Source organism: Aythya fuligula, chromosome 2 (genome assembly GCF_009819795.1).
Source record: "Aythya fuligula isolate bAytFul2 chromosome 2, bAytFul2.pri, whole genome shotgun sequence".
Lineage (NCBI taxonomy): Eukaryota > Metazoa > Chordata > Aves > Anseriformes > Anatidae > Aythya > Aythya fuligula.
Window position 1 is genome coordinate 151,144,258 of NC_045560.1, and position 15,576 is coordinate 151,159,833.

The 15,576-nt window shown below is 35.3% G+C and overlaps 1 protein-coding gene across 4 annotated transcripts in view; it reads left to right on the forward strand.

Moving 5' to 3' along the window:
- EFR3A (EFR3 homolog A) overlaps positions 1-15,576 on the forward strand; it is an 81,886-nt gene that overhangs the window by 28,599 nt on the left and 37,711 nt on the right. For all 4 annotated transcript variants that reach the window (XM_032181354.1, XM_032181357.1, XM_032181356.1 and 1 more), the window contains 2 exons: positions 6,244-6,365; positions 10,209-10,358. In XM_032181354.1, the coding sequence (XP_032037245.1) occupies positions 6,244-6,365; positions 10,209-10,358 (272 nt within the window). The remainder of the gene's footprint in view (positions 1-6,243; positions 6,366-10,208; positions 10,359-15,576) is intronic.

Genomic DNA, 15,576 nt, shown 5'->3' on the forward strand with positions numbered 1-15,576 from the left:
TGTTTCATTTGAAACCCTGACTTCTGAACCAAATTTGTGTACTGAATGATTCCTAGTAGTTTAAAGTCTTGGAAGGACCTGAAAGGTGCTGCTGCCTTCAAGGTTTTTCCTTGGCTTGCAACTCTCAGGTTCTTGGAGGCAGAACTTACTCTATTTGGTGCTCTATATTTTACAAAAGAAAAAAGAATAAAACCATAGAAGTTGCATTCAGGACTTTGGCTTCTGAAATTTTTTATTTTTTAAAGTTATTTTACTTTTTAAAAACAAAGCTGAAGATTACTGTTCTGGAAAAAAACAGCTGTTTCTGCTTTTAATTTGTGTACTTATGTGCATAATCTTCAGATTATATAAAATTAATTCCTATGTTTTTTATATGTTTATATTGCGTTGTAAATTACGTTAGTTTATTTCTTACAGCAGCAATGATTTTTGTATAATACAGTTGTAAATCTACTTATACAGGCAGATACTTGAGAACAGGTGAAATTCAATAGTGAATGTCTTGAACTCTATTTTTTTTCTTTGAAATCGACTGCATTTGAAATTGGCAATGTCTATAAAGTTCAGAATGTCTGTTTCTATCCTGGAAGATATTTTTATTAACCATGTGGTAAGATAGCATATGCTGGTGAGGAAGCTGAAAAAAATGTGTAAAAAAAACAGCTGAGACTTTGTTGGCTTAAGTATTATAGAATCTGAAAGCTGACTGCAGTAAGTCTATTACTTAGAAGCGTATGGAAATACTAAATTTCTCTCTTTATCCACTTTACAGAATTTCAGTAACCAAATATCATGTCAAATGTCTGTACATCTGATGTACAAATAACAAGATCTGTAGTAGCTATAGACCAGAGTTATACTGGGGTAGAATCAATTATGTTTGTTCATCCTATCAAGTAGCATACAGATCTAAAATAGTTGAATTTATGGTCAAGATTTTTGGGACAAGAGGGAGATTTTATTTTTTAATGTTTTAAATTGCCTGCCAATTTATTTAGAGAAGGTCCAGAAAATTTATTTAGTGATCAGATGGTCAAAAGTGGTGGGGGTTGTAATTTAGTAAAATTTATCTTAAAATATGCTGAGGCAACTCGGTTGAATATAAACCATTTTTAAGCTAGTTCAGAATGCTGACTGGATGAATTCTTCTCTGCATTTTGATAGTAAAATGTATTTTTAATTAATCTGTAAAGTTGTGGGTATGTGTATAGAACCCATTATTATCACATTTTAAATTATTTACAAAAAATATTCAATTTAGATCTATCTTTAGTTGATAGGGTGCTTCGTTTTGGAAAGCAGATTTATTTTCAGCATGAGTGAAATGATCATGCTATTAGTGGCAGCGTTGTGCTTCCTGTGCAGGAGGAGCAGGTGACTGTTTGCCAGCTGTCATCTTGTTTGGTGTTTAAAAGAAGATGAGCAGCATCCTAGGTGGAAAAGGGACCAGCCAGTGCCTGATAGAGCAACGAGATTTTTATTTTTGTTAGTTTTGGCTTATGATAACACTTGTTTTTGGCTGAACTGAAGTGCATGCTCACATAAATTTAATTCAAAATGTCAAGACTGTGAAATTAAAGAATGTCAGAACTAATGTTTCCAGTAGAGTACTGATTTGTTGGTCTTGCTTGTCTTTAGCATACTAATCTGGAAGTATGCATGGCACCTTATTTGTAGTACAAGATCCTTTCATTCCATGTATCCATGTGGAATTATATACTAGTAGTGATCTAGAATACAATGAAGTATTTCATCTCTAGAATCCCTGATCTCTCTTCTTATGCAGGAGTTAAAGGTACAGAGAGAGGCAATTACCCTACATGCCCTTTCTCATAGAATGGCTCAGATTGGAAGGGAACTTAAGGATCATCCAACTCCAACCCCTGCCCTGGGCAGGGACACCTCCCACCAGACCAGGTTGCCCAAAGCCCCATCCAGCCTGGCCTTCAACACCTCCAGGGATGGGGCATCCGCAGCTTCTCTGGGCAGCCTGTGCCAGTGCCTCATTACACTTACAGCAAAGAATTTCCTCCAAATGTCTAGTCTAAATCTATCCCCTTTTAGTTTAAGACCATTCCTCCTTGTCCTATCATTATCTACTTGAGTAAAGAGTCCTTCTCCATCTTTTTTATAAGACACCCTGAAGCTGCAGTGAGGTCACTCCAGAGCCTTCTCTTCTCCAGGCTGAACAGCCCCAGCTCTCTCCGCCTGTCTTCACAGGAGAGGTGCTCCAGCCCCTGATCATCTTTGTAGCCCTCCTCTGGACACTTGAAGAGGTCCACAAACAGGATATCTTCCTATGTGATAGTTTCTTAATAATGAAATACAGTAGTTTTTCTATAAAGGATGGTAATTACTGGCATTATCATCCCTTCTGGCTAAATGAAACGTGAAAAAATTTCAAGCTATTAAAGACAAAATTGGGAAGCTCAAATATCAGAAAATACTGCTCAGAACCAGCCTACACATTCTACAGATAGATGCTCTGAAGTAATGTCATTCAGAGTTAAATACAATGAATGCTGATAGTTCTTGAACTACTGCAAAAAAGCTGACCTCCTTTGAAGAAATCCAGAGGGTATCAAAAGTTCTGTTCCTACTTCTAATTTTTCTGCCTATGAAGTATGAGCTACCTAAGAGTGATAAGACAGCATAATTATATAGAAGAAATCATGTCCTTAGGAATTCAATTTCAGAACTTGCATGATTTACTCAAAGGACTTGCACAATTTGCTTTTCCCTGGTAATAGGATCCCACTTTCTTGATGCAGTCCAGGACGAGCATCTTCTCAATAGCTAAAATGTTCCTGCTGTATTTAAGGGTAGATTTATAAGGTTTTACACTGATTGAATGCTATTGGTTTCAAACTTAATGGAAATAAGATATTACCAATGTAAGTACCTTTTTGTACCTTCTGTATTATACCAATGCTGAAGATGCTCCTAGTGGTAAAGCTTCCATAAATTATCGGTGTGTTACTGCAAGCATTTAGTATGACTGAATGACATGTTTACCTCTGTGAAAATTTCTAAGTATATCCCCGGCAGTTGCTTGGAATTTCATAAGAGTTTTGCCCTTTTTAAAGTCAAACAGTTCCTATAATTGTGCTATGCTTGGAAATATCTTAGGTGCTTAGGAGTCAAACATTTTCTATTTAACAGTAACTTCTAAAGAACATCACTGCTAGGCAAGCAGAAAGTGTAGACTAATGTGTGCTGTGTAAACTTTCCATTTCTGTTTCATGACAGTGCAACTCAGAACAGCCCTGTGACAGTTAGCTTTCCGGTGACCCAAATATTCAGTCACCCAAATGCTAGCCCTGGAACAGATTTCAGAAGTGCTTTATGTTCAGTGGGTGAAATTGTTACGATGCACAGGAGGGAATCAAAAATTTCTTTGTCCTTTGTGGACGTTTTACTGTTAATTTCATTTTGAGGGGCATAATTTCTAAGTACTTCATCCCTGCTACAAAGCTACGTTCTGATGCAGGATTAATTTCCAGAGAGAGAGTTGGAGAAACTTTTGTGGCCTAAATTCTTCATTTATTCTGACAAAACAATTTCTTAATACAATAAATCTTTCCTCTAGCAAAAGTTATTAGAGTTATATTACGTTTTTGTGTTGGAAGAGCCTGTCAATCAGATAAGTCGCCATGTATATTTAGATTGTTTCTGCTGATACCAAATTACAGATAAGTTAATATCCTCAGGGCTGTTCCCATAGTGTTTTCTGTTCTTTAAACTTTTTGCTTCTGTTCATGTTTTTGTGGAAGATTGTTGCGTGAATCAGTTGTAGACTTGAATGTTTAAAAAATACTAAGGTCATATTATTCTTTGTTTTCCCCCCGAACTTTATGCTTTATTAAATTTTAAGGACTAATTAGGTTCTAGTTTAATAAATAAATAAATAGAAAGTCTACCTCTCTTTTGTAATTAACAATTTCGTGAAACAAGCCAGTGAGACACAAGATACTAAAGCATTTTTTAGAGTCCATTGGGAAGGAAGTGATTGCTTTTGTAACTGACCGTATTGAAAAAACAGCATGGTTGCTGCTCATTTTGCTCACAAACTCTTATTTTTTTTTTTGCCTGTATGTCAGTTTCTTATCACGTAACTGTAAAAGATATACATCCAGAAAGATGTATAAAATGAGCTAGTGTTATACAATTTTGCACCTTTCTAAGTAATGGCTGGGAATATCGTTCTAGAAACTGTAGAAATCTCAATTTCATTTGTAGCTTTCTGTGGGTGAACTGATAGCTTAGTTGCAAGGGATAAGTGCCCTAGTTAAAACAGAAAAAAAAAATATTACAGAGTAGAAAGTGTTTTTTTGAGGAATGCACAGATTTCTCTTTCAGCTTGAACACTTATCTCAGAACCTCCACAAATCAGCATACTGCAGATCATACTGAAGTGCTTTGGGTTCGTCTGTATGTATGTGGGTAACGCGATGATAAAAACAGCTTCTGCATCTTGGTAAATATACAAGAAATGCCTTAGCTTGTGCTTAGCAATTGGTAAGAAGAATACATTGCGGAGGGAAAAGTAGAGCAATCGTAGTGGGATGTTGCTGTTTCAAGGCAGAATCAGTGCTGTGTTAAACCTTTCCTGACGGCCTTTCCTTGCCCTTTTTTCTTCTCTGTGTGATCTGTTCTTAAAGTGATAGAGAATCCACACTGTTTTCAGGCAATCTTCATTGTAGGCAGTAAAAAAAAATAAAAAAATATTTCTAGCTTAAGCAGCCTTTGCTGCAGTGTAATCCTACTATTGCTTTTCCTAGTAGCATTAAACAAATACAACTTTCTTTTATTTTTGCAGATACCTTCTGTACACTGTAAGACTAGTAATCTTTTGGGGAGTTCAAGGCTAGATAATGTGTCTAAAGTTTTGTTCATCCCTAGGATGAAGGACAGTGTTGGTTAGTCAGTGTCTCCAGCTGTGATGCTTAACCTGGGTATGGTATCTAAAGCTTAATAGTGCCAATTAGATGGCAAAATTTTCTTCATAGATCTCACAGATAGTACAGACTTACCACAATGTATATATATATATATTTTTTTGTGCCAGTGTAACAGCATTGACTTGCATTGAACACAATTTATTATAACCTAAGCTTTTTTTCTGCATTCAGCTGTGTCTGGCTTGTATTTGTACAGCTGCCTTAAAATGGAATTTTGCATTTGTCATTCCTAAATTACTGCTTTATTTTTTTTTTTTTTCAGGTCCTTTTTCTAGTTTAGAGAGTTCCAGGCATAAAGTTTACTTCTAGCTCTGGTCAGCTTAAGTGTTCTTTGCAAATTTGCTAAGCCCACTCTATTATTTAAATTTCTAGTGAAATTCAGAAATTATTGTATTCCAGACAGGCCTCTTCAGAAGTTCACTCAGTACCTTATTGCAGTTTGATGGTTTAAAAATGTTGGCACGTTTTTAAACCCTTTTGTATCTATCTTATGGGGAGTGTACTTTTGACAATGTTTTTCTAGCTTCTTTGAGATTTTTGTTGTGTTCTTTTTGGTTTTTTGTTTGTTTGCTTTTGTTTTTTTCTTTGTTTTGTTTTGTTTTTTGTTTTGTCAGCAGCATCACTGAAGTTAAGATATGACAGGTGCTGCTTCATCTGGATTCACAAAATCTATTTCCTTGTCAGAAGAATAAGTTTGGCTGGGTTGATGTGATTTGTTCTTGACAAATCGATGTTGATTGTTACTTATCCTTTTGTTACATTCTAGATGGTTTCAAATTGGAATTTTTATTTTTTTTGCAGTTGCTGTGAATGGAATTAAAGTTGACTGGTGACTTTTTTTTTTAAGATAAAAAGATCTTTGTAAAGATAGACAGCAATTGACAGAAGTCTTTCAAGTTTATTTCCCTTGAATTTTAATAAGTTGGGATGTTGCTACTTAATTGGCCAGTGACAGGGTACCACTGGATTGCTTGGATTGCATGAATTAATGACATTTACTATTCAAGTGGTAGATGTTTCCATGTTGCATAAGGTGTTATTTGGTGCAATGGCATCATAATAATAATCATAATGACCTAAAAGAAGTTCTAGTGGAAAGACTTTTAAAAGAAAACCCCCCAATTTGACTTTGTTTTCTCTGAGGCTAAACATTTAAATACTGTAAAATCTGGATTCTTTCTTAATGCACTATTTTTTATTTGTCTTAGATGAAGCGTAATATTCATTATCCTCTTTTGGGTAATTGCTATCAAAAGCTTTTTTAACATATTTTGTTTTCCAGTTTGTCAAATTTGCCAACATTGAGGAAGACACACCTTCATATCACAGACGCTATGACTTCTTTGTGTCTCGATTCAGTGCCATGTGTCATTCATGTGACCACGATCCAGAAATACAAAAAGAGTAAGTGCCTTACTGTATGTATTGTAGAGAACTGGCTGACTACAGTCTGTAATACAGTTTCTGATTATGATATTTATTGGAATATTTCATTCCATCAGAAGAAAATGGAAGTCTGACTTTTTAAAGAGTATTGAATATTGCAAATCTTACGTATATAAAACTTGTAGAATATTCAGGTGGAATTTTACCTGGTTGATGCCTCTGGATTGCATGGATTCTCTCCAGAACGGCACTGCTTACTACTATAAATGTGTGCGAGTTGCATAACTCATTTGAGAAACTAATGGAGCTACTTATACAAATAGCAAAAGTATATTTTGAGTCTGTTATTTGAGAATTATTCATTAAAATTGAATTTTATTAGATGTCTGTAGTATAATTCTGCGTGAAACCAAAATGCCTTCATGAATTTGTATTACAAATTTTTACATTATTATGTAACAGTCCTTTTTTTTTAACTTCAGCTCCACCTAGTGATGTGTTCTTTATAGGAATTGTCAGTCAGTATTTAACTCCTGAGCATTTGAGAAAACCTTGTTTTTCAGACTATATGATTTGCATCTCTGCTGTACTCACTTTTTCTGATTCCATACATTAAATTGTTCAGCCAGCTGTGAAAAATTCATACACTGAACACTTACTCAACCCATGTTAGGTTAGCTGCAATGCGTAAAGATCTTAGTTTACAGTTTCAAAAATCTACAAACTGTCTTTTCAAAAATAATATATTCAATATTATTAAGAATAAAGAAAATTAATGCACATTTCAGTCCTCCTTCAGTCTTCTGATTCATTCCTCCTTATTGTTCATAATTCGCTGCTATCATAGTTGTTGTCCTGTTGCTGTTTGCAGGGCTGTGATGTAAACATCTCTCTCTAAAAAGATCTGTCTCTAAAAATATAGACACTTACAACAGATGTTTTTCACCCTGCCTCCTCTGTTTCCATTTAGAAATATTATTCCAGTGAATGATTTTACAGGTTGGCTGCACAAATTGTTCTGGGAATAACTGAAGGGATTGTGCTCAGAGACCAAAGGGAATGCAGACTTTCTGCTGGGGAGAGACCCTTTGTCAGGGAGTGCAGTGACAGGACAAGGTGTAACAGTTTAAACCAAAAAAAGGACAGGTTTAGATTAGATACAAGGAAGAAATTCTTCACTGAGGGTGGTGAGGCATTGGCACAGGCTGCCCAGAGAAGCTGTGGATGCCCCATACCTGGCAGTGTTCAAGGCCAGGCTAGATGGGGTTTTGGGCAATCTGGGTTGGTGGGAGGTGTCCCTGTCCGTGGCAGGGGGTTGGAATTGGATGATCTTTAAGGTCCCTTCCAACCCAAACTATTGTGTAATTCTTAAGAGGTGTCACTGGTGAAGCTGGTGTATCATACAACTACTTCATAACTTACACTTCTTTCAGTGTATTCATTTATTGGAAGCCAATAGTGGCAAAACAGTATTTGTAGATGTTTTAAAGAGATTTTTGAGATTTTGCCTTTTAGGCTTAATGAAACTAAAGCTGAAATAAAATACTAAACTCAGCATAAAGCATTCCATAATAGGTTAGGATTTAAGTTCAGTTCAGGATTATTTATTTTTTTTAGAATTTCTTCCACTGTTGTCGCCCCTCACAAAAGATAAGTAATTATAATAATGAACTAGAACATGGAATGAATCAAGATAAGATGTAACCCTCATTCATCTGCCGAGTATGATCAACCACTCCTAAGGGTACCTTAAAGTAACATACCTCAAAGGTATGATTATCATTGGAGAAGAGAACTGTGGTAATCTTCTGATTTGTAGATTGTCAGCCTGCGCTGTTGCTTGTGCTTCAGTCTGCAGTGCTGATGTACCCTTAGGGTGGAATTCAATCCTAGTGAAGTAAGACTGCACACAACCTTGATTTAAATGTAGTCTCTGCTTTAATACCTATCTGAGCCTTATTAAGATGAAATAAATCTTTCCTCTGTGTGTCAAAATTTGGTGCTCTGCACCTTCTTTTAGTACCTCAAACCTCATTTTTTGACCACCTGCACAGGAGAAAGCATGAAATTAGTGCTAATAACAATCCCAATACAGAAAACATGACCTTTTTTTCCCCATGTGTGTCAGTGGGAGTTTTTACTCAGGTTAACTGAATGTGTAGTAATACAGCTTTTTCAAATCATTGTAGATAGTTTGAATGCATCTCTTCTGAGAAGATCTTTAAAACAGTGACTCCCCTTTATGAAAACCAATCATTCTTGGAGTGGGCCTACTAGATTTGCTGTAGGTACTGAGGTAATTCAACAAAACAAATGAGCTGTGATTCCAGATTACAATTCTAGAAGCAGATATCAGAAGTCAGTGTAGTTGATAGAACCTAGTGTGTATTTCAGCTTATCCTACCATGGACATCTGTAGCTGTTGTTCATCTGCACAGCTTGAGGTTCCATTGAATTTACTGACTTGAATGCGAGCTTGAACATCATCTAGACACGTAGTCAAATAATGTAGGTTTCTGAGTCTGAAACAGAATCTCACCTGGTAAGTGGCATTTCCCTTTCAGCAGGGGAGCCTGCTGAAAAGCCACAGTATCAGCAAAACTTGATTACCTGAAGAATTAATAATTAAAAAGGAACTAGATTCTGACAAAAGAAGAAAAAAGAAAAGTTGCTGCTTCTTAAATTCATATTGGAGTTATTTGTAGGTGACAGTAGTTGCCTGTGTAACGTGTTTCAGTGATGGAATTTTGGAAGCTCTCTGTCTTAAATGTCAATCTTAGACTCTTAATATTGGAAACTTAATATTAAATACTGCACTATATTTGTACTGTAGGAAGAGCAAGTACTTTTCTAGTTGTTTCTGTATCCCCCTCCTTTCCTGATTTATATGTAAACCTATTAAAATTGTACTGAAAGGTCTAGAAGGTCTAGATTCCTGATATTGGATCCTATTTGAATACACCTGAATTTGTACAAATATGGATGAAAAAGAGAGGGATACAGTTTCAAGTATTTCTACATTTATAAAAGTCAGCTCTGAAGGTCATCTACTAAATGTTGCAATGTAGTGAATTTGACCGAACAAAGGCGAATGATGTGTTGTCCATAGTGAAATTAAGATTTCCATTTTGAGGGATTTATTTTCATAAAAATAATTTCAAATTTTAGCAAAGCTTTGCTGTGCTTATTTCACTTGATGTCTGTATCATCCTTTCTTCTACTTGTTTTTAGGAAGTAAAATTCTATTCCTAGCCTTTATAATAATGCCTAATGACTATTGTCACTTCAGAAAACACTGTTTTACCATACATTTCATTGTACACATTCTCCTTTTTGTTCAATGGAGTAATGAAAATAGCTAATAGCTAGACTAAGTCTTAGAAGTTGCATTAAATTTTCTTTTGTTGTTGATCAGTCTCTGTTAATTTAGTTCAAACAGTTTTAGAATAAAAGTAATAGTTCCTTTGGTGTGTCAGGCTTAAGCTGACAGAATTATCTTTTGTATGTTTTCCTGTTGTTTATTTATGACTGTTCATCTTCCACAAATATTTAAAGATCTGTGACTAATCCACAGTCTTAACTTCACTTAACTTTAAGGACTTGATCACATGATTGTGGTACCTCTTGCATCAACTGAGCTGTGCTAATTTCACATTTTTTTCAACACTGGTGTAGGTTGAAATGCAACTGATGGGTAGTAAATTCCATAGAGTTGATGAGTTTTTACCCAGAAATTTCCAAATTATTGCTTTAGAGAACTTAATGGAATTCTACCCTACATAATCGCTAGTGCCTTGCAGCCAGCCATGCTGCAAGGTGATGTCCTTCTCCTATTTCATAACTCCTTTTTTCCTTCCTTAGGATCCGAATTGCTGGAATCAGGGGCATTCAGGGAGTAGTTCGAAAAACAGTTAATGATGAACTTCGAGCAACTATATGGGAACCTCAGCACATGGACAAGATAGTACCATCATTGCTGTTTAACATGCAGAAAATAGAAGATGTTGACAGGTATTTTTATTCATGGTCACTGGTGTGTTTTTTGAGCAACGTTTTAGTTTTTATTTTACTAATCTTTTTTTCTTATTAGAGGAAATCCCTACTGAAGTTTACTAGCCAACGTGTTCTTGAAACTGATAACACAACTCTGCTTAACAGCTGTTAATGTTTTTTGTCTTAAAGTCTTTTCAACTGTCTGTATTTATAAGTTATATATAGAAGTGTATATATAACTTATTATATAAGTATATATAACTGTGTAACTTATTCTTGCTTCTCTCAGTATAAAACCATACCAGAAATTGTATATCCATGTTCACTTTTTAAGAACTGTAAACTCTGTTTTTGTAATATGATGCGGAGATTAGTAAGCACAAGTTTGTAGGTAACTCAAATCATTTTTTCCAGTTATATTTATTAAAAATTAAGGGTTTAATTCCTGCTGAGTCATCAGTAGCAACTGTCTTTTCTGTCTACAACAGTACTTAAATTGAAGATTGAAAATTTCTTGATATGTAGGCACATATTTTCTGCTCTCAATAGCTCCTGGGCATATTTACCTGCCAGGTTTGCTTTCAGAAAAGACATCTGTAATAACTGATGCTAAGGATTATGTCAGTTTCCTTACCTTACATGGACAAAAATAAAGCGACGTTTTCTATTGCATTTGTACCTAAACACTATGTAGGTGTAATATATGGTTAATGATAGCACTGGGAATTTTCCACATATCAAAACTAACTTGAGCTGTGCAAAAAAGCTTAAATGTTTGTGTCATGTCCAACCCCCTACCTACTCTAAAACTTGCCAAGTAGGTTCAGCAGACTTCCTATAACAGCATGCTTTTCATGCTTTTTTATGACACAGCTTCTGGAATCTGTCAGATTTTTCATTCGGCAGCTTTACTTTTCTTTTATTCCTGTGGCTCTTCTCTGAAGTAAACTTTCAAACTAAGTAACTGAAATTGATATTTGTCTGTCTGTGCGTTCTATAGCTATTTACTGCATATAACTTGGGGCCCACAAAGTACATGCATAAATACCACTTTGATTTTACATCTGAAGAGAGATGTGAATAAGAGCCAAAGGTTTCTGAACCCACTCTTTGAACAAGTTTGCCTTTGCTTTCTCTTAGAAAGCTTCTAGATACCCTTTTCTTCATTACCCTTCACAGTGCCTCCAAGCATACTTTATAAACCTTTATGAAGTCAAATTAACTACTGATGGGAAAACTGACTCAAATGGGATTGGGATCAACCACTTACAGCAGATGAGTTTATATCTACTGCAGAACTCATTTTTGTCATTTGTTGAGCAGTGCAGTGGTGGTGGTAGAAAAACAAATCTGTTAAAAAGCAACTGTTAAGTAAGTATCTGAACTGGCTTCTCAAAACTTTTCCTGTAATGCACATTCAACGGAAGAAAAGACTAATGGTTTTCCAAGTGGCAAGTAGGGGCCTCATATAATGCACATATGACAGAAAAGCTGAAAACAATATTTATAAATTGTTGACCTGCTGGCCTTGAATGATGTTAGAGAATTTCTCATTTTGTTTTATGTGACTTCATATTTGTGGAGCACAAACAGAGGCATCTTGAAGAGTAGGAGTAAGAAGCAAATTGTTCTAGCAGATGGAATCGAAGCATTATGTGAGAGAGCAGAAATTCTAGAAAATACCCCCTACTGAAGTCCATAGAAAATAACCATTTTTGGTTAAAGCTGAAGCACACACATTCAAACTTTACCTTAAATATCAGTGTAATTGTTACTTGTGGAACCTTCAGAGCTTAACTTAATATTCTGAGAATGTGTCAGATGAGATGCTTTTTTAGTTGAAGATTGAATATTTAAACACCATTTTTAAATTAAAGACAGTTGTATTTGTGGTTTATGTGTCTGCATGTCTGAATGCATATTCTAGTGAGGTGACTGTCAGACAAATTTGCTTTTGTAACATATTCTAAAAATCAGACTGCTTTTTTTCTTAGTTGCGCTTCACTCCAGTCTTGTACTGCAAAAAAAATGTAATGCATACTGCAGTATAAACCTGAAAGACTCTTCTTCCGCTTTACAAGTTTTCTAGAAGATTCAGAACAGTCAATTATGTCCATTTATACACATTTCTAAAGTGTGGAAGGGATGGATGAAATGGAAAATTGAAAGGGTGTTTTCAGTTAGTTTGTAGCATATTCCTCACAATAACTGCAAAGCTAAAAGTGTCAGCCTTATTTAAGGCATAAGGACACTAACACTTGATACAGACTTAAGGGTATATTAAGAAGATTTAAACGTAATGTTCATATAAATTCTGGTTTAGAGGTAGATTAGAGTGTATTTTTTTCTCAGGGTAAGTGAAAAACAACTGTGAATCATAGTTGAACACTTCTGTAGCTATTCTGCTCAAGTTTTCCTTAATGTATCCCATCCCATCTCAGCCTATGCTGGTTTTGTGGTATTAAAGAACTCTCAGCTGTGAGCTGTTGAGTTGCTCAGATCCAGTTTTAGTCTGTGCTTAGATGTTTGCTGTAGAAACTTCTATACTCCAAAATGACCCTCCTTCCAGCTCCTTGTTGCCACATTTTCTTAGAGATTACCCACAAGAAAGTAAGTAGGACAGATGAAGGGAGTAGTCCTTACCCATTTCATGGCAAAACGCACCTCGTGCTTTCTTTATAGAGGAAAAATTGCTTTTAATTGAAAAAAAATTAAAGGGTCATTTTATAATCTTTGTCTTTCATTTGTTAATGATGGAATATTCATCAGTGAGAAGTACTGAGAGCTAGCTGCTGTTAAGACTCAAAATGAAAATGTGATCCCTACAATGGAAGATCATTTTGAGTTTCAAATGGTTAGAATGCGCAAATCTGAAGTCTGAGATTTTAGACCAGGAAGGTTGGTTTGCAGTTTTTTCCTCTAACCTATTCTGAGTAAGACTCCAAGCAGTTCTAAGAAGTCCCCTTCTGTGGAATTGCATATACAAACATGCAGAAAATAATTTATTTTTACTGCCTTTTAACTAGAAATCTTCCACATGTTAGCTCTGAGTGTTCTGCAGTTTGCTGTCTTTTTTTTCCCCTCTCTCTTTTTTCATACTGCTGTGTTCTAGGGAATCTGTGTCAAAACAGCAATGAGCATGACAGTTATCCCTGCACTGTCATTTGTATCTCCTCTGCTCTGAGGAGGATGCCCATATGTCTGCACCAGAGTCTAGGCAGTACAGGGGAAAAAAAAAAACAGGGAGATTGAGGGGCACAGCAGTTGGATAAAGCTGCCGTTTAAGTGGTATTCTTGGTGGATTATATCCAGATTTTCATGCCTTTTACAATTCTAATCATTGTGCGTTTTTAAAAGTGTTTCTCTTTACTTAACTCACAGGGTGCCTGGGGCTTTTCTTATTATTAAAATCTGAGGAGCTAGCAGTACTATTGTAACTTCTGAGAATCTGACCTTACCAAAGGCAACAGATGTTTTTTTTTTTATACTGCAACTTTTAGATTGCAGTAGTCTTGAAATACTAGGAGATTTTTTCCTTATAGGAGATATTACAGCATGCAGATGTTACATGTTAATTTGACTCACAGCATCTCAGTATTTAACTTTTTATAATGTTCTAATGCTGTGGTGATGCCAGAGTGAATATTGCATAAGCTGATGCTTAACGAATGTTTTTCTAAACCTACTTAACGTGCAAGCTTGAGCTGCAGAACTAAATATGTTTATGGCTTTAGCGTACTGATTTCTGCAGTCTTGAAAAAATAATAGTAATAAAAAAAAACATTTCCTAGTGCATAAATGCATAATTTTAATGTAGGTGAATGAATTCTCACTTAAGTTTCTAGTATGTATTTTGTGGGAAAAACAAAAAACAAACAAACAAACAAACAAAAAAAACCTTGCGCCCTTGCCAGCTGTAGGTACAGCAGTTCTCAGTAAGTTCTGTTTCACCTTAAGGGGAACCATTTTCTTTCTTCCTATACCTCCTATTTCTGAAATGCTCAATTTAAATGAAACATTGGCAGTAGCTTAATAGTATGATGTGTGAAGCACTTAAGTTCAGAAATATATTTCATTTGCCTTTAAGTTTCTAAAATAACTTAGGTCTCTGTGTGCTGAGGAGGGCACTTGGATAGGCAAAGGAAAAGAAACAATAGCCAAATAATAATAAGCATCATTATAAAGGCTTGTATCAAAAATGAGAAATGTCAGATGGGAAACTTTTCTGGAAAAGCTCCATCATTCACTGCCTATAGTGCAGGTGCTAATTTTACGTTTTGCAATGCAAGAACAGGCTGTTACCTTCAAAAGTCAGTTGTAGAATTTGGGCCTTGGCTGGTTTTAGTTTGTCCAAGACACAGCATGGTTACTCCAGCTTTGCTTCTTGTGTCTATATTCTCTAATTCAGTACTCTTACTCTCTTTGTACTGTGTTGATTTTAAATGGTTGACCTAATTCCCAGTCACCAAGAGAAGAGAAATAATTGCAAACGGCAGTGTTTGAACTTCAAGAAAGCTTGGTTATTGGTACTGCCAGTAGTACAAAACATTAAAATGTTGTTTTTTACTGCAGGACTTAAGTTGTAAGTTAAAACTTACATATGAAATCAAGTTGCTATTTGCTGATTTTAATTCTTTCATAATTTAAAAGAATTTCTATTTTGGATTAAGGCATTCATTGGGGGTGTTTCAGTGCCTGAAGAAATAGTAGCTCTGGTAATAATAAATTCTCTTCACATCCATAGCTTTTTCTCTCTCTCCCATCATGTTATCATTTCTTACTGTTCTTTATTATCAGTAAATTTTCTATGAGTGAAATAACTGTGATATTAGCACCTTATAAACAAAGATCACAATTATTTCAGTCATTTAAAGGACAAATTTCCCTGCAAAACTTTGTGTAGATAACACCCTTCAACCTGTATTTTTCTGATGTAGTGCTTGATGGCCTATTTTTGCATTGCTGTTATTTATTTTCTGACTGAAAAAGTCAGTTGCTATATTTTTTTTTACAATAATCCAGTAAGGGACGGGAGAATTCTCCTTCAGCAAGTTATAAACACATAATGGAGAAATTAACATCGGTATCTTTATCTTAATATTTCCAAATATAGAAACGTCTATGTTACTGGTAACACTCTATGTGATAAACATAATCTGCGTGATAAACATAGTCCAGTTGCCCAAAAGTATCATAAAGGTCAAGATTCAACTTGATAAAGCATTATGTTTAAATA